The 18,782-nt window shown below is 41.9% G+C and overlaps 2 protein-coding genes and 1 long non-coding RNA gene across 3 annotated transcripts; 1 reads left to right on the top strand and 2 right to left on the bottom strand.

Moving 5' to 3' along the window:
* Positions 1-233: 233 nt before the first annotated feature.
* LOC118476367 (putative uncharacterized protein DDB_G0290521) lies at positions 234-923 on the top strand. The gene has a single exon (XM_035965361.1). The coding sequence runs from the start codon at positions 284-286 to the stop codon at positions 710-712; it is 429 nt and encodes a 142-aa protein (XP_035821254.1). The 5' UTR covers positions 234-283; the 3' UTR covers positions 713-923.
* A 4,802-nt stretch (positions 924-5,725) lies between these two features.
* Positions 5,726-6,834, bottom strand: LOC118476368 (uncharacterized). The gene is made up of 4 exons (XR_004856343.1): positions 6,811-6,834; positions 5,994-6,053; positions 5,842-5,904; positions 5,726-5,767 (listed from the first exon to the last, which is right to left on the bottom strand). It is a non-coding gene; the product is annotated as an uncharacterized lncRNA (long non-coding RNA).
* Positions 6,835-7,521: 687 nt separating this feature from the next.
* LOC118476366 (uncharacterized) lies at positions 7,522-8,627 on the bottom strand. The gene is made up of 4 exons (XM_035965360.1): positions 8,451-8,627; positions 8,046-8,362; positions 7,768-7,971; positions 7,522-7,677 (listed from the first exon to the last, which is right to left on the bottom strand). Exons 2-4 carry the CDS (start codon positions 8,352-8,354, stop codon positions 7,564-7,566), a joined length of 627 nt encoding a protein of 208 aa, XP_035821253.1. The 5' UTR covers positions 8,355-8,362; positions 8,451-8,627; the 3' UTR covers positions 7,522-7,563.
* Positions 8,628-18,782: the final 10,155 nt, after the last annotated feature.

Here is an 18,782-nt window from a genome sequence, read left to right as displayed (position 1 = left end):
GATGCAATGAAGCAGCTAGGATATGGGACGAGAGGACGGCCTCAAATGTCCAGGAGGGTACGTTCTATATGGCTGAAAACTTGTGCGCTTCAATTCATTGGTGGTGTGCCGCCGCCGGCTAGCAGGACACAAGCACGCAAACCTGGCTGACCTTGATGCCTGCTCCGCCATGCATGGGCAAAACTTGTGCTGAGAGATTGCCGGCCTATAAATACTAGCTAGGCACGCCTCCAAGCACACAAAGAAACACACACACACACAACACTACCGTTTCATCAGTGCGATGGCATCCAACAAGTCCATTGCGCTCCTCGTCCTTGCCTTGGCACTCATGTTAACGGTTTCAGTGCATGGACAGTTATCGTCGCCGACGCCTGCACCAACTCCTGCTGCTGCAGCCCCAACGCCTACACCGACACCATCACCATCCCCTGCACCAGCACCAGCACCGACGACAACACCTGCTCCGGCACCATCCCAAAACCGATGTCCCCCTGGCTTCCCTAACCTAATCTCCTTAATTGAAGGCATTAAGACGTTCCTTCAACAGGGCATTACTCTTGTCCCCGTTCCATTACCTGTGACGAACCAACAAGGCAACAACAACAGCAGCCGCATATGCTTGTGCTATCCCTCTACTACAACAGTGTTTGGCACTCGCAACATCAAAGGTCCCTACAAATGCGTTCCTGCAGGCCCTCCCTTTATCTGAACGCGCGTATATGCAACCATGCAGAAATGTGCGCCGTGGATGTATGGCTTAGAGCCTTATATGAATAAGTGCATGTGCGGTCTCTGTGTGTGTGGAGGTTGACTAATTCCATGCATGCATCTGTTTAATTTGCAGTGTGTGTGCATGCTGCTGTTGTTGTACCTGTGTCCTCAAAATATATATCAATATACTTATTATACATACCGGAAAACTGAGCGCACCTGACTTCCATTCTATCGGCAATCCTCATCCGATCCATATTTGAGGGTATAGAATAATAAAGCAAGTTATATAATGTTGAGTGTTTTATATTTTCTATAGGTAAGGATATGTCGTCCTAAACTCACTCATGAGTGATTGACACAACGCGGATTTATGAAAACTCTATAAGGTTTGAACGAATTTTCTACAGCATAACGCAACAGGAATCAAGGAAATCCTCTTCGGCCACATTAACCCCGTCGGCACTTGGACAAGCCAATGGGTGACAAGAGTTATTATTAGTGAAACCAGCATGACATGATCTGACAACGTATTGCGTATCCATCTAACCACTGTTTTCAAGTAACCTTCTTTTTAATATATGCTGCATTTTTTTCTGTGAGATGGTAGGCTATGTTTTGATACCGCAACGCAGACGCGTTGACATTGTGTTCCTCTGCAAATTACAAGCCCGAAAACGATGCTATCTCTTTGTATTTTAATTCTTCCGCAATGCACCCTTCAACTCGTCTCTTATTACTAATCATTGCACGTAGCTTCTTTAGTGTCCTTTCAATGTGATACATCCATGTATACTGGACAGGACCACGTACCTTAGCTTCGTATGGTAGGTGAACAAGTAGATGTTGCATCAGATTGAAGAAACCTGGAGGAAATATTTTTTCAGGTTTGCATACCAAAACTGGTATTTGTGGTTCAAGCTTCTTCATCATCTCTTTCTTTATTTCTTTAGCACAAAGGTGTCTATAAAAGTAGCTTAACTCCGCTAACGCTTTCCACACATCATTTTTTTTACAAAACTACGAAACATAACAAGGAGTCTTTCCATTATTATGTGGTAGTCATGACTCTTCAACACGGAAAACTTGGTCGTCTTCAAATTCAGAGACCTTTTAAAGCCCGCGGCGTAACCATCTAGAAACTTTTAAATTTTTCAACCATTTCATTAATTGTTTCTTCCCTTTAGGTTTAAGACTGAAAGGAGCACGTGGCTTCTTCTCGTTCTCTCCTAGCTCCATAGTTGGTCGACTACAAATTAAGGCCAAGTCTTTTCTAGCCTTAGGGTTGTCTTTTGTTTTGTTTTGTCCATAGGTAAAGATATGTCCTAAACTCACTCATGAGTGATTGACACAACACGGATTTATGACAAGCCTTTAAGGTTTGAACGAATTTTCTATAGCATAACGCAACAGGAATCAAGAAATCCTAACCCCCGCCAGCACTTGTACAAGGCGATGGGCGGTAGGAGTTAATGTAGTCCCTATTGGCTAGTCCTACATCCGACTGGAGTAAATTAATTTCCATTGGCCTAACACCCACGCCGATGGGAGTTAACTAACTCATGTCGGCTGCCAACCTTTTAGACGGGAATCGCCCTTTGACATTTCATCCTAAGCAACAACGACAACAAATGCCTATGCTTTCTGACATCTATTACCAACATCAATGGTCCCTACAAATGTGTCCCTGCAAGTGGCTCTCCCTTAATCTGAGCATATATGGGTGCACGCATCAGAAAATGTGGTATATTTCTTATTGTGAAACACACATGTTTCATAATCTCTAAGGAAACCATTTCAACACGGGCATAGGTCGAGAAAGCCACTACCACTACAAAATGACCCCCCCTTTAGCAATGCATATATGTGTTGGTACAAGCCTATATAAGCGTTGCTAGGGTCTATACCAACGCATAATTATGTGTTGCATATACTGCCGTTGCTAGGGGCTACTGCAACGCTTGTACATACGTTGGTAAGTCATATAAATAAGCGTTGAGTTGTAGCAACATTTTATAAGATACAACAACACTTACATGTGTTGGTGCCGCCCAAGACCAGCTCGTTATCATAGGATGCTACAACGTTTAGTTTTGAGTTGTAGCAACATTTTTATCCGTTGCAAGCAATAAACCAATAAAAATATTAGAATATTTTATTTTGAGGTTAAGATTACAACAAGCTGAACAATGCATATTTGATATTTCTGGAATCATCCACACACACATGGCAAATAAGCAAAATATATATATTTAAAATCAATAGTTGCATTACAAAAAGTTGATCCATAGTAACATATATAACTGCACACAACATGGAGACTAAGACTAAGCTGCTAATTAGAGGGTGCAGACGAGAAAAAAAGGTTGTTCAACTGTAGACATTTTTTCTAGAAATCTGACCAGAGGCAATTATCCCTAGCGCTGGCGATGACAATCCTTTGAATGGAGGGGATAGCTAGGGGCATAGCAAAGCTCCACCTCCACAGTAAGTGCCGCAACATGGGAGCGCCAGGTTTATTACAAAGAAAGTTCGAAGTACATATTCATGCATCCTTAAATCTTTCGTTGCCACTGTGTTTTGCGCTGAGGATGGGCACAAGCACGTCTAAAGTTCATCAGCTCTGCAAAAGCAAAAACAAGCAAGGAAAAAGGTAAAACAACAGTTCAATTAAAAAGAAAATATCCAACCTTCTTTCTGAGACCGTTACATGTCTAGCCCTATCTGGAGTTGACTGTCCAGTGGAGTGTCACCTGGTGCATCATAGTCATCAATTTAGACTTTAAAATACATATTCTATCAATTTTGTTGTCACGAAACAAATCATATTCCTTACAAAGCATGCATCTCATAGAATGCAAGAAAACAAAGACTAGTAAAAAATACAGATGAGTACACCACCTAACTTTTTAAATTATATTTCCTATTAAGTGTCAAAATTTCTATCAAATCACTTGGTGAACCCTTAGAAGATACTCGTGTTGTCAATAAGTTTCTAAGAGTTGTGCCGCCCTAGTTCAATCAAGTTGCTGTCTCAATCGAGATGTTCTGTGATGTCAAGACACTTTCAGTTGAAGACCTAGTTGGAAGGCTTCGGGCAGCTGAAGATCGGTTTGAAGACAAACTGGAGCAAGTCACAGACAAAGCAGGAAGACTGCTACTAGCTGAAGAGGAATGGTTGGAGAGACACAAGCAAAGGTTTTAGTCCAATTCACACAAGAACAGTAATAGTGGAGGGACAAACCAGTGACAGGCAAAGGTTTCTAACAAATCTGAAGGTGCTAGCTCCAGTACTCCTCACAAGGTCAAATTGACATCACAAGGAACACCCAGAAGAAAAGGGAGATGCAGAAACTGTGGCATCTATGGTCATTGGGCAGAAGACAGTAAAAGACCAAAAAGAGATAAGCAGGATCACAAACAGCAGGAGGCAAATGTTGCAGTTGGAGACGTGGAGAATGCAGCACTACTCTTCGCTGAGGTGCAAGACTCATTAGGTGGAACTTCTCAGGAAATACTCCTGTCTGAAGAAAAAGTAGTGACTGCAGTCTGTTCAGATGAAGTCTGGGTATTAGACACTGGAGCTAGTAACCACATGACACTTCTCAACTTGATGACACTGTCAGTGGGTCAGTGAAGTTTGGTGATGGGTCTACTGTCAAAATCTGTGGACTAGGTTCAGTGGTGATGAAAACCAGACAAGGTGACCACAAGGTACTCACTAGTGTGTACTACATTCCACAATTGAAAAGCAACATAATTAGTCTTGGACAACTAGAGGAAGCAGGCTGTGACATCAGACTATTTGCTGGTAGACTGAAAGTATTTGATCCAGAATATAACCTGTTGGTCAGTGCACCTCGCACTGGGAACAGACTGTACACAGTACAGTTGAGTGTGATACCTCCAGTTTGTTTGCTGTCAAAGCTAGATGATGCAGCTTGGCTATGGCATTCAAGATTTGGTCACACAAACCCCCCTACTATGGTTTTATTAGTGTCATATATCAGTGAGGGCTTCCCAAATGAATGGCCCTGCCCAAATTTATATATGTACATCTAACACACTGATGTCTCCTAACCTATTAGCTCAAACTTGATGTCTCTATTCATGGGAGATATAGAGTATTTATGGGGCCAATTAAATACCTTAGCAATCCCGGCGCTATTATTCATCCCATGTTATCAGTTAACCTTTTCAATCTACAAAAGGAATGAATTAGAATACTTTAACCAAATGCAATAATGAGGAGAATAATTTCTTGTTAAGTGAAGTGATGAACTTACACAACTTGAAGGCCATGCAATTGGATTATTGCCTACTTGTCCAAGAACCTTGAAGTTGTTATATGGCCTTATTAGTGGTTCATCGCGCACAGATACCAGACTAACATGCACCATCCAAAATTCTTTGCCTAAAGCAACATCTCCAACTTTGGTTTTGGGGTCCTGGCTAAGTACTCTGCCTAAGGCAACCTTCCTGTTTGGATATCTTGTGCTCTTTAAGAAAATATCTGTGGAAACCTACAAGTGAATTTTGGATGTTAGTGGTTAGCAAGTAGCTATAAATATGCAGGATGCATAAGAATTTTTACTAATAAATAGTTACTTGATGGTTCTTAATTGGTGCATAATTAGAGGATTTCCAAGACGTGTAGAGTACACTGAGTTTCAAAAGGACCACATTGATCACCTTGGTTGCATTAGTACTGTTGTTTTTACCTTTATTGATGCAGAAACTCTACTAGCATGGAGTGCTTCACGTCGTGACTGTGGTGGCTTGCTCTGCATTTAAAGAACACACATCAGTGAACTACTATGGAACGTAGTATAGGAAATTTGATGCTTGCTGCTACTTTCAGCATGTATACACTATCATATAAACTAGATTTCTAACATGGACAAAAATATGATTGCTTCAGTATGGCCTTAGGGTGGAGTAAATCTATGATTGCAGTTCCTCGTACTCATAATGTACTAACCTTATCCTGAATTTTAGAACATTTGTAGTCTGAGTGCAGTTCCTCGTACTCATCATCTTCGTTTTCATCCTCCTGTAGAGTTATTGGATAAATGACAGCTTGAAAATTTTAAAACTAGGATGGAATTCATGGTAATGCATTCATACCATTGTGTTATTCCGTTCACCAAACATACTAGAATCTTCACTACGAAGTTGACAATAAATTCGCTGTTATAGGGAAATATATATATATATATAAGATTCAGATATATGTGCAAAAAATCAGTAAACTTATATATTTTCATAGAGATACATACTTGTCGTTTCATAGCAGGACGAACATCTGTTGGTGGCGATAAAGGAGCATCTAGATAGCCCTGTAATAGCATAAAAACATTAGGACATAAAAAAAATCTTATGTCCTAAACCCTAAATATTGAAGATTTCAATAGAAGTGACACTCTGCAAAAGAGTAAATATGTTTATCTGTGCCTATGCAGTTAGATGGTATGAACTGTATTTGCTAGAGGTCCAATGCTGTTAATATGTTTATATGTGCTGGTAAATGTGACTAGGACCCATCATCTATTATGTGCGGCACTAAGTTCATGAGTAGACCTATACCATCGTAGTGTGTGTTGCTGGCATTGGAATTGTTTTAGACAATTCAGACTAGTTCTTGTCACACCAGACACATATACTGGATCCTTTAGAGCTAGTGTGATTAACCCTGCCAAGGTGACCAGGTGTGCGCTCCAGAATGCGGCCTCTGTAGCTGGAATGGTCCTAACCACACAAGCCATTGTTGTTGAGAAGCCAAAGCCGAAGCCTCAAGTGGCAGAGCCACCGGAGGGAGCCCTTACCATTTAAAACTTAACGTTCTTGAGGCTGCTGTCCAGACGGTTCAGATCAGTTGAGAGGGTAGAACTTTGGTTTGAGAATTTTGGTTCAGATCCACTAGGAGTTGTAGAGTAGGATTGCTATTTTGCAGACAAAGAGTAATTTTACTATGGTATGAACTTATCCGAATCAAAGACATTTGCATCACCATTTTTTTTAAAATAAGCTCATGGCGATGCTGGTTGTACGAGCAAGTACAATAGTAAACTTATATATTTTCATAGAGATACATACTTGTCGTTTCATAGCAGGACGAACATATGTTGGTGGCGATAAAGGAGCATCTGGATAGCCCTGTAATAGCATAAAAACATTAGGACATAAAAATGCTAAGTCCATGCAATCTTTAGTGAGTTAGAAATAAGGTTATTTGGATTTACATGTTGCCTTTTCTGTCGCTCCACGGTATGTTGCAAATCTAGTATAGTATCATCTTGCTTCTGGACATGCTTTTGAAGTTTTTCCAATTCAAGTCTAAGTGATACTACATCTTCACTGGATGTTTCATCCAAAGTGGTTACATTTAGATGCTTCATACGGCTTGATGTCGAGGCATCAAAAACTTGTTTTGGATTTGGAACAAGGCCCAGACCATGGATATGGCCAGGCTTTTCCTTTCCTAATATTCTGTTTAGTGCATCTCCTTCCCATGCATCCTTTCCATTACTAGAGTCCGCTAAATCAGGTTGTTGTGCTAAAAGTTCCTTCAATTCACCCTTGCAAGAGAATAACAATACTCAATAAACACCATGGAAGAACAATTGGATTTGAAAAAAAGTAAATGAAACATTTTTTTTGCAATTACTGTACCACATGTGGATTTCTGTTATTGCCGATGTTAGACTTGTGTGTATGGATATACAAAACAGCCCTATGAGGGTATTTCTTTTTAGGATCTTGTTCCCTCTGTAAACATGTTAATAAAAATATAACTAAGGTAATGTAATTAACATGGATTTTTGACATTTGTAAAGAACATGCTGTGAATTATAATTGCAAAAATAATACCAATTCTTCTCTATTCCGAGCAAAGCTTTTTGTTCCAGATGTATGCATTGACTTTCTTCTTGTACAATTTATCCTATTGGCCTCACTTAAATCCTACGAAACAAAGAGTATATAGGAACAAAAGTAAATTAGATGGTTCATTAGATAAATAACGAAATGATTATCATGACTATAGTAATGTACCTGTGCTTTAGGGGTCATCCAATTATTGACAAGCGCAACCCACTGATCAGCTAATACACCATCAGGAGCATTACTATTATTAGCATCCTGACTCTTATGTGGGTCAAAATAAATGGATTTCAAATTGGACTTGTGTTGCCTCCATCGCTCTCCAATTGTTCGCAGCACCCATGTTTCCATGCGGGCAGGGTAAAGAAATCTCTTCTACATAACAATTGGAAAAGAATTGTGAAAGTGTACTGTTACTACATGGCAACTGAAAAAATGTGAAAGTTTACCTTTACTTGATTAAGAATGGCCTCCTTATTGATTTGTTTATGGTTCCTATCTTTCTTTCCTATAAGTAGTCTCCAATCCTTGAAGCTTAAGCTACACAAGGAGCCATTCCTAGCAACCATGCCAAGGAATTTTGCAAGGACTCCTGCCTCTTCTCCGATAGGCTGATTCAGCTCATTACAGTTAACTACAACCCTATGGCCTCTTGGAATGTTCCAAACATTAATAAGTTTTGTCTTCCCACGCCTTTTAACCTCTTTAACCTCATCAGCGCCATCAAGTTGGTCCTCTCCATTTATGTTATTTGACATAGTTATGTCTCCAAAAAAACAATTTTCAGTAGTGAGAATGACATATGCAAGTATCCATAAAGACAAGGTGCGGTATTACAAGTAATGTGTGCATACCTTGGGACTCATTATCGCTTCTGCTATCTAAATGGTCTTCTTTATTACTTATGTTTTGTTCAGATGATGCAACATTTTTTGGGGACTTTTCTCTCCAATATGGTCCTCAGACAAGTACTCATCATGGCTACGAGTAATGCGTTGTTTCCCACCCCGTGCCATTACCAGTTACCACTGCACAATGACCTAAATTAAAAACAAGTAGGGAAGAAAAATACTAACAGTCCATATGTATTTGCAGACCAATCAATGACAATAATTTGGTCGTCTAAGAATCATATGATGCAAGTAAATTTGGATGGACCGAGGTAAGATTCTGACGTCGACTCTTGCTGAATAAAAAAAGGCAGATTAGCACATGTTGGCTGATGATGATGATTTGTAGGCAGAGGCTGACCTCCGTCTCCAGCTCGACTTGGTAGATATCCGACCTCCGGCTCAGCGTGCGCCAACAGCGGAGGACAACAGCCATGAAAGTAGGCCGTGTACGTGTCGGTGGTGGCCAAGGGCAGGGCCGTGGCGCCGGTGGACGAGGCAGTGGTGATGGCCGTGGAGGCGGCGATGGCGGTGGGAGGCAAGGGCGCGGTTGGAGGCAAGGTCGGGGTGGCGAAGCAGAGAGGGGTCACGACCTAGACGAGCGACTACGGCGCGGATGGAGCCCCCTGGACGATGGATGGAGAGCCCTCTGTTGTGCCCCTCGCGGATGAAGGAAAAGTGGTGGGGAGGTCTGCAGAAGATGAAAGAAGTTTGCTATGTCTATGGAGAGTGGGCCCACTACGAAAATAACTGGAGGGATCCAAAACAACGGAGGGAAATATAGTATGTCAGTAAAATAAATTGGAGGGAAATAAAATAATGGGAGGGAAACATAAAATAATACCTTAATTATTTAATTAATTCAATATGGTTTTCAAATATTTTGCTAAAAACTGATTGTGTAATTCAAAATACTTGTATTGTTAAATTTTAACCATAATACAGGGAAGATTTGTTACACAATTATAATATTAATGTACATTTCAATTGATACCGTCGCGCAATAAATTGATGAAACACTTGAAGCAGATCAAGCAGGGTCGTTCCTGGCTTTTCAGGGGCCCAGTGCGAAATTCGATATAGAAGCCTCATCCAACAACTTTTTTTCGATATATAGAATCACCAAGCCATTTAACCTCTCTTGAGTTATTGTTGACCATAAATAGTTCATAAAAAATTTAATTTTAATAAGCTTCTCTCTACCGAAGCAACCATCACATGTATAGTTTATAATAGTCTCTCTATATCAAAATAAAATTTGTTTTGCTTCTTTAGTGGATTTATCATCGCTGTCACAACCCAACCAAGTCATCGCTGTCACAATAACCGATCCAGAACATAAACTTTAAAAAACAGGAGTTGAGCGGAAGTGACTGGGCCGAAACCGACCCGCTCGCCCCACGAACACATGAGAAAACTGGCCCCGCGCCATCCACCCGCGCCAGCGCTGTGCAATTTTGCGCAATTACCCTCGTTGCATCAGCTAACCGAATAAAGGTCCTATGTAATATTTGATTGTTTCACTGACATTAGCACTGAGATCCCTGTCTTTTTTGCTTATTCAGAAACTCAAGTCCACGATAGTGACTCCGGCGACCCTAAGCCGGGCACGAGGTTGCGCGCTCACGACAAGCCCACGCAGGTTATCTCCAGCAAGGATTTGCATTCTTAAACGTCACCAGAGCCCGACCCGACCTAACCCATAAGTGAATCGGATTCAAATAGTCTAGACTTCCCAGATCACGGCGACGACGGACATTGGGATCCTGGTAGAGTAACCGGAAGAGTTTGAATACGGTAGCGTGCAAATCAGAAATACAGAAAGCCTCACCGGCGTACAAAAGTCATGGTGCTCACCTAAACTTGTCTGGAGAAACCGTGAGCAACTCGGTCGATGATGGGGTGGTCCACAATGGTGTTTTGTGACGACGGACAAGTGTTCTAAACAAACCTTACTGGTAAGGACCAAACAACCGGTTCAGTGAGCTTCACATGTATGTATAGATACTAGAACAAACCTTACTGGTAAGGACCAAACAACCGGTAAGGACCAAACAACTAGGACGGCGTAAGGTGGCAGGGTGCTCGGCGACATCTAGATTCGGTGGTCGTGTGTGCTAGTGCCATCGGCTGCTGGGTGCGGCTCTGCCATGTGCCTATGTGACGCATATGGTATGGAGGACGGCGACGACGGTAGCTCTTGGCTTGACGTTGGTGCTGGGGGCTTCTTGGGCGAGAGCCTCGGCGACGGCGACGCCCTTGGGCGCCGCTTCCCCTGTTGGGGGCGTCGTATTCCCCAACATTTTCTTCCTTGGGCGAAAGCCTGGTCCATCTCGGACTCGCGACGGTGTCGTCCCCGACGTCACTCCCTTCCTGAAGGCGTCGCATTGAAGTTTGTCTCGGCCTCAGCTTCGCCTTTGATGGTTGCTTTTGATTCTCGGCGTCTGGTATGTGGGTGAAGATGGGGCTTTGCAAGGTGAATTCAAAGCTATTGCATCAGGGGTTGTGGCTCGGCAACGATGACAGCTGACGAGCCCCCTTCTTCGTGGACTGGATTGTTTCGAAGGGTATGGCCAAGTGCCACGATGTCAGGCATCAAGGAAAGTTCTCTAGTATGGCCCATGCTGACCCGATCCAACTATGCAGAGTGGGCAATGTTGATGGAGATCAACTACGAGGCGATGGAGATCTGGGAAGTGATTGATCCCGGAACCAACGTCAGGCGTTCACAGGACAGGCAAGCAATGGGTGCTCTGATGAGATCTGTTCCCAAAGAGATGTGGGGGACACTTGGTGCAAAGAAGACAGTCAAAGAGGCTTGGGAGGCTGTGAAGATCATGAGGATTGGTGCTGATCGGGTTAAGGAGGTAAATGTGCAGAAACTTATTAGAGAATTTGAGAATATAGAGTTCAAGGAGGGGGAGAGTGTTGAGGATTTTGGGATGAGAATTACTAACCTTGTCACAAATATCAAATCCCTTGGTGAATCTATAGATGATACCCGTGTGGTCAAAAAGTTCCTGCGTGTTGTACCACCCCGGTTTAATCAAGTAGCAGTATCCATTGAAATGTTTTGTGAGATGAAGGATCTTACAGTTGAAGATCTTGTTGGCAGACTTCGTGCTGCTGAAGATCGACTAGAAGACAAGGTTGAGCACATCACTGAAAACAGGTCATTTACTGTTAGCTGAAGAAGATTGGCTTGAAAAGCATAAGCATCATTTTCAGTCGTCTTCAAATAAAGACAGTAGCAGTAGTGACTCATGTCAGTGGAAGCCTAAGGCTCCCTGTCGATCTGATGGAGGGAGTTCAGGAAGTTTCAGTAAGCAGAAACTCACTTCACAAGGCACACCTAGGAGAAAAGGGAGATGCAGAAATTGTGGGATATATGGTCATTGGCCTCAAGACTGTAAGCGTCCTAAGAGGGAGAAAGGCAAGGAACAAAAACAACCAGAGGCAAATCTTGCAGTTGCTGGTGGTGGTGTTGAAACTGGGGCACTTCTGTTTGCTAAAGTACAATGCACAGTGCATGGAGCACCACAGTTTGTTCATTTGTCTGAAGAAAAAGTGATCTCGATGATATGTCCTGAAGGCGTGTGGGTACTTGATACTGGTGCCAGTAATCACATGACAGGTACAAAGCCTGCACTCTCACACCTTGATGAATCTGTGAGTGGATCAGTCAGATTTGGGGATGGCTCAACTGTTAAAATATGTGGTTTGGGAGCTCTAGTTGTTCAGGGAAAGCAAAATCAGCACAAAGTCTTCACAAGTGTTTATTACATCCCACAACTGAAGAGTAATATAATAAGTCTTGGTCAGCTTGAAGAGGGTGGATGTGATATTAGACTGTTTAATGGGAGGTTGAGTGTACTAGATCCTGAAAATAACCTGCTAATCAGTGCACCTCGCACTGGTAACAGGCTGTACACTTTGAAACTAGATGCTGATTCACCTGTTTGTTTCCTGGCAAAGCACACTGATCCTGCCTGGAAATGGCATGCTAGATTTGGGCACTTGAATCTCAGGTCACTTAGAGAACTAGGTAGATTGAATATGGTGGAAGGGATGCCCTCAGTAGACAGGGTGGAACAAGTCTGTGATGGATGCACTTTGGGAAAACAACATAGAACACCATTTCCATGGAAGTCTGAATTCAGAGCTCAAAAGGGACTAGAATTGTTTCATGCAAATTTGTGTGGGCAGATCAGACCAAAGACAGTTGGTGGAAAATCCTATTTCCTGCTTGTAGTAGATGATTACAGCAGGTATATGTGGGTAGATCTGTTGAACACAAAGGATCAGGCATTGGCATCACTACAGAAGATAAAACAAAGAGCTGAAATTGAGTTGGGAGGTAATTTGAAAGCTTTGAGGACAGATAGAGGGGGAGAGTTTAACTCAGGGTCCTTCATTGTTTTTTGCAATGAGCAAGGAATCAAACATTACACCACCACTCCCTATTATCCTCAGCAAAATGGGGTTGTTGAGAGAAGGAACCAATCTGTAGTGGAGATGGCTAGATGCCTGCTCAAAGGTAAGGGTGTGCCACCAAGATTCTGGGGAGAAGCAGTAACAACTGAAGTGGGGTGGAATTGGGATAGTGATGAAAATGTTCAGCAAGCTGACATAATCTGGTCCTTGTGAATTCCAGTTTCAGTACACTGTGCCTGGTCAGGTGTTGCAGCAGCCAGGTGTTTCAGGTGGAAGTGTTGAAGATTCAGGGGGTGCACAAAATTGTCCACCCTCACCTCACACACCAGTGACACCACAAATAACAGTAACACCACAAGTGTCATAGGGGGGATTACAGGGGTCAAGTTCCAGTGCAGCTACTAACAACAGTCCTCACACCCCGAGCACTCAAAGTTCACAACATCCACCATTGAGATACATGTCTCTAACTGATCTGTGGGATGCAACAGAGGAGGTACATGATTTCCAATATAGTGGGCTATGCTTGTTGGCTGCAGATGAGCACTCAAAGTTCACAACATCCACCATTGAAATACATAGCTGGGACACTTGATTTTGGTGTAAAATTCAGAAAAGGAGGAACAACAGATTACTCATTAGTTGACAGTCTACCTTAAGGATTGATAATTCATGTTTTAGCTGAAACATATGTATGCTGAATCTGCACAAGTTCATCTTGTGCTAGTACAAGTAGCTGAAACATCTATCTGTACAGGCATTTTGCTCATCAAAGTTGCAGACTTGCAGATCCAAATAATATTGTGGAGTCTATTTACAAAACATATATATGTCAAAACCAGACAAAATGTAATGGCACACTAGAAGAAAAGGTTTAGCCCAAAAGTGGAATTTAAAATCTAGCCATATTTTTCCAAAAATCAAAATACCAAAGTTGTAAAGTGTTTCAAATTAAACAACTTTCATGTGTGAAGATTTTCAAGTTTTTGATAGACATTTGGAGTAATTTGCAGATTTCAGATTTGGTACAGTTTTGGTGCAGCTAAAAATAGTTTGGTTTGCTTGTTTTTGGGCCCCTGTAACTTTTTATCTGTGGGCTTTTGGCAAAAGGTTATTATATAAAACTTGAAGAGTAACTATAGGAGAAGAAATTTTATTAAGTATGGTAGACCTAAAACCATATGCAACTGAGTGAAAAAGTGGTCCAAAGTGGGGTTGGTCGGTTTCAAAAATTTCAGACTTGGTGCAGTTTACTAAAACTGAATTTGGTTCAGATAGCTGAATCTGAATTTTTGTATTTTTACCCCACTTTGAAGCACTATAACTCTTGGGCCCCTATAACTTATACCCTGCTCACTTGTGTTAAAAGGCTTGGAGTAGTGAGGTGTGTCCTGGCCATTTTCACTTGTGTAATATGCTAAAGAAGATCTGAGTTAAAGGGGGGGTTCATTAGCCACAGTTTCATGACAGTCGAAATAAGTCTAAAAGAAAACGGGGGCTGAGCAAAAAAGGTTCAGCCAAGTGACACTCGAAACTGGATGAGATATCCTCAACCCTTTCAATCTTGCCAAAACAAATAGAAACAGATTTGAAGCAACAACAGAGTGACACCTTCCGAACTGTGGGATGCACATAATCAACATCTCATATATGTACAAGGTGTTCAGCATAGAGTTCACATTAATCAGCATCGATACAAATGATAATTAGCAAACTGGTAGCCCAACTGTAACAGTCAGCAAACACATCATTGAAAAGGAAGCACCCCAAAACTAACAGTCAGCACTAAGCTACGCGGTAGTTCAATGCCCTACAATTTTTCCTCATATTTGTACAAGAGATCTCCACACCACTTGTCTATACTCCTAGTTCTCGCTGTTGATGAGTCTTGTCGTCTTGGTGCTTCGACAAGGAGCTTTGTCCAGGCTGCCACCAGCGCCGATGGTCGAAGCGGTCAAGCAATGCTTCTTTCTAGGCTTGTATTTGCTAGGGAGATCTGCACAACAACAGGTTCTTTGAGCTACATTCCTTGAGCTACAAAAAGAGAAAAAAGCACATATAAGCATGCAGGCCTCTCAGGAATGAAAAAAAATTAAGTTGTTCTTTCAGATTGATTTCAGACATAAACTGAATCCAGAACAGAAGACAGTTTCTTTCAGCTTGACAAAAACGAAATTCTGATTTGCTATGCAGTTCAGATATATGGAAAACAGTGAAATCTAAAAAAGCACATATAAGCATGTTGATTTCCATCGAAAAAACTAAAACATAACTCTACTGCAATTTGCATTCACTACAGACAAAATTTTGATACTTAAATGCTTCTATTAGATGTGTTTTTAGCATTGGTTTATTCAGCATTGGTCAATTAATATGTACAAGCCGGTTAGAAATAATTCCTTTAGGTCATCCAAGAGTGGCTCAAGGAACACATGAATTCTATCTCCAGGACTTTTAGGACCAGGAATCAATAAAGAGAGCATAAGGTTGTGATCTTTCATGCAAAGCCATGGAGGAAGGTTATATACCACCAATATAAGAGGCCAACAACTATGTGTAGAGCTCATCATCCCAAATGGATTAAATCCATCAGTAGCCAAACCAAAACGAATATTACGTGATTCTGCTGCAAATCCTAGGAACTTTTCATCAAACCTCTTCCACACCGGTGCATCAGCAGGATGTCTTAATGCACCATCCTTAATGCGCTCCTCGTCATGCCATCTTAGAAGAGAAGCTGTTTCTCTACACATAAACATTCTTTTCAGCCTCTCTTTAATTGGAAAGTATCGTAAAACTTTGCAGGGTGTTGCTTTCTTTCTTTCCTTCTTTGTTAATACAGACGTTGGATCCTTATCCTTCCACCTCGAAACCTTACAGATTGCACAAAAATCATCATTCTTCTTTTCTTCCAATACAACTGGCAGTTGTTTGGGCAGGCATCAATATTTTCGTATCCAAGTCCAAATTTAGATATTATTTTCTTAGCCTCATAAAAGTTCTTGGGCAGTTCATTTCCATTAGGAATAGCCATATGCAGAACCTCAAGTAGATCCCCAAAAGATTTATTTGACCATTTGTTCATGGACTTGATATTAAACAAAACCACAAATAAAGTTAGTTGTGTGAGTTCACAACCTATCCATAATGGCCTTTTTGAATCTTCAAGCTGTTTATAAAACTGTTGTGCTTCTATATTGGGTCCCTGGACCGATTCTTGACCATCAGTCATAGGTGTGTCATCATACAAATGACCAACGACGTCTTGTAACAGCTGGTCAACATTAACATACCTTTCGTCAATATTCGAATTTGGTTCTGGATTACTTGTGTGTTGCACTGAAACATTACCTTGAAAATTCCATTCATCATAATTCTCAAGTATCCCATTGCACACCAAATGCCCATACATGTCATCCCTTGTTTGAACAGTAGTGTGCACACATGTCTGACATGGACAATAAATCTTGATACCTTCAGGTTTATCTTTAAATGCAAATTCAAGGAATTTCTCTACACCAGCTAGATATGGATCAGAACCTTTAGAGTAACGCAGAAGACGCTTGACCAGGCCAATATCCATTCCGACACTGGAACAAAAGACAACCATTCATCTACATATGTTTATTTCTCCAAACGTAACTACAATACATTGATCCAAAATTCATAGATAGCTATCTTTGAGACATTGGTAAGTCCATTGAGTAAATGAGTAGTCAGTTTCAGCACATAATGATGTCTACACAGCACACCAATATCTCCATGGGGAATGAGAGGGATACCTTGCCTGAGCGCTTGTGGCGGGGAGTAGGCCTTAATGAAGTCGTGGGGATCACGTCCTTCACTGTGGGAGACCGGCTCGATCCTATTCCTCGTCTCCTCTCGCTGTCCTACAGAAGGCGCGCGCTGACTTTTGAGGAGGTGGTGGTGCGCAGCGGCCAGCAGGGCGTTGGTGTGGCTGGAGGCCTATAGGTGCTTGGGTGTGGCCGTGTGGGCGGGCTTGGCAGGCGGCGCCGGGCGCGGCCAGAAAATTGACACAGCGAGCTTGGCAGGCGCAGCCGGACGCGGCCAGAAAATGGAGGCGCGGATTTCTGGGATCCAGGGAGGTCGCGTCCAGCGCGGATTTGTTGGTCTTGAAGGGATCTAGGGAGGCCGAGCGGATTGCAATAATTGTTATAAAAAATTGAAGTGCCATCATACATGAAAATCTACTAGGGTTTGTTGGTTAGCTGGTGTTAATGTTGAACAGTTGGTCTTGAGTTCGAGGCTGCTGAAGGCCTTTTTTTTGCCGAATAAACAAATATAAAACTTTAAGCTCTTTTTTGCCGAATAAACAAAATTACAACAAATATATAACTTCAAGTGCCTTGACAAATCGCAACTACTATTTTCACATGGCTAGAGGGTGTTTGATAAGTAAAATCACAAAAAGGATGCAACAAATATTTTAATAAAATAAAACATCAATACAAAAGTGGACCAAAAGGACTTCATACTGGAGTTGGTTTCCTTTTGTTACATTCTACATGTTTGTTGTTCAATTTCTCATTCTATATTTTTGCACAATTAAGTATCATACCACTATGCTTCATTAAAAAAAATAAACAACACAGTTTGCAACGCATTCAAATTACTCTACGCATACGGTTGCAACGCATGGTAAACGTTGTCGTGATCGTAGTTACTCTACGGATGCAGTTTGCAACGCATGTTAAACGTTGCTAGTACCATTATTATTAACGAATGTGGCTTGCAACATGTAACAAGCGTTGCAACCTAATCACTTCCAACACATATAACTATACGTTGCTAGGTATACATTGCCATAAGGGGGTTTGTTTTGTAGTGTACCCCACCCATACACAGCGTCACCATAGCCCATGTGAGAACAATTGCAACCACGGTCGGGCCTTAGACCTGTGCTTTGGTGTCAGCGCTGGCCCTGGCGGGGTCGAGCACGCAGTGACTCTAACCTGGGCCCCAGATCAACAAGGCCTCACCCCAGGTACTAAACACTAGTACATTGTCACACCCGGGTTTCGGGGGCACCAAGACCCGGGCGCGAACATAATCACAAGGTGTGATGGGACAAAAACTCACACATATGATGAATTATGGTACAAAAACGAATGTCACATCTTTACTATATAATAGAAGTTATGTACAAAATAAATAAATAATTACATCATAAGGAGACAACGATCTAGCAACCCAAAGTTGACTGGGAGACGACGACCTAGACCTCTCACGAACACATCACAACATCCTTCACGCGCCTCATCCTGCGGTACATGTTCCTGACCTGTGGGGGGTGAGACAACAAGGGTGAGCTCACATATGTTCATCGCTCAACAAGTTGTGGGGAATAATGTGCATGAACTCGCCAAAGGTGGGAGCTCATGTGAAGTGTAAGGTTTACCAAAAGGATGGTTGAAGCTGAGCATTGCTTTTAAATTTGGTCAAAATTTTATTAGCAATTACTAAGTATAAGTAGATACCAACCCAAATAAGTAGTAGATCAAAATTGGTAACAACACCCGTGATGCAATGCATATGAAAAATTGAGTTTAGTTCCACAAATTAATCATGCGTGAGTCCTGAGCTGCTCATGACCGCGAGCACAACTAGTATACCAGTTTTACACTCTGCAGAGGTTGTACCCTGTACCCACAAGTCGTGTATCCCATGTCGCCAGGGTTAGCTAGACCCTTAGGCACTACCGAGGTGAATGGCTAGGGATCCACTACGAGGCCTTTACAAAGTTCCACTAGCTTCAGAAAATCCGCTACAGTTTCTAGGAAGAGCAATGCAGGTTTCCCCGTCTGACCGCCATCGCAGCAAAATCAACCCAGGAACCTCCCT

The sequence above is a fragment of the Zea mays genome, chromosome 2, assembly GCF_902167145.1.
Source record: "Zea mays cultivar B73 chromosome 2, Zm-B73-REFERENCE-NAM-5.0, whole genome shotgun sequence".
NCBI lineage: Eukaryota > Viridiplantae > Streptophyta > Magnoliopsida > Poales > Poaceae > Zea > Zea mays.
The sequence above is the reverse complement of the archived record's forward strand: the minus strand, read 5'-3'. Positions and strand labels throughout refer to the sequence as shown.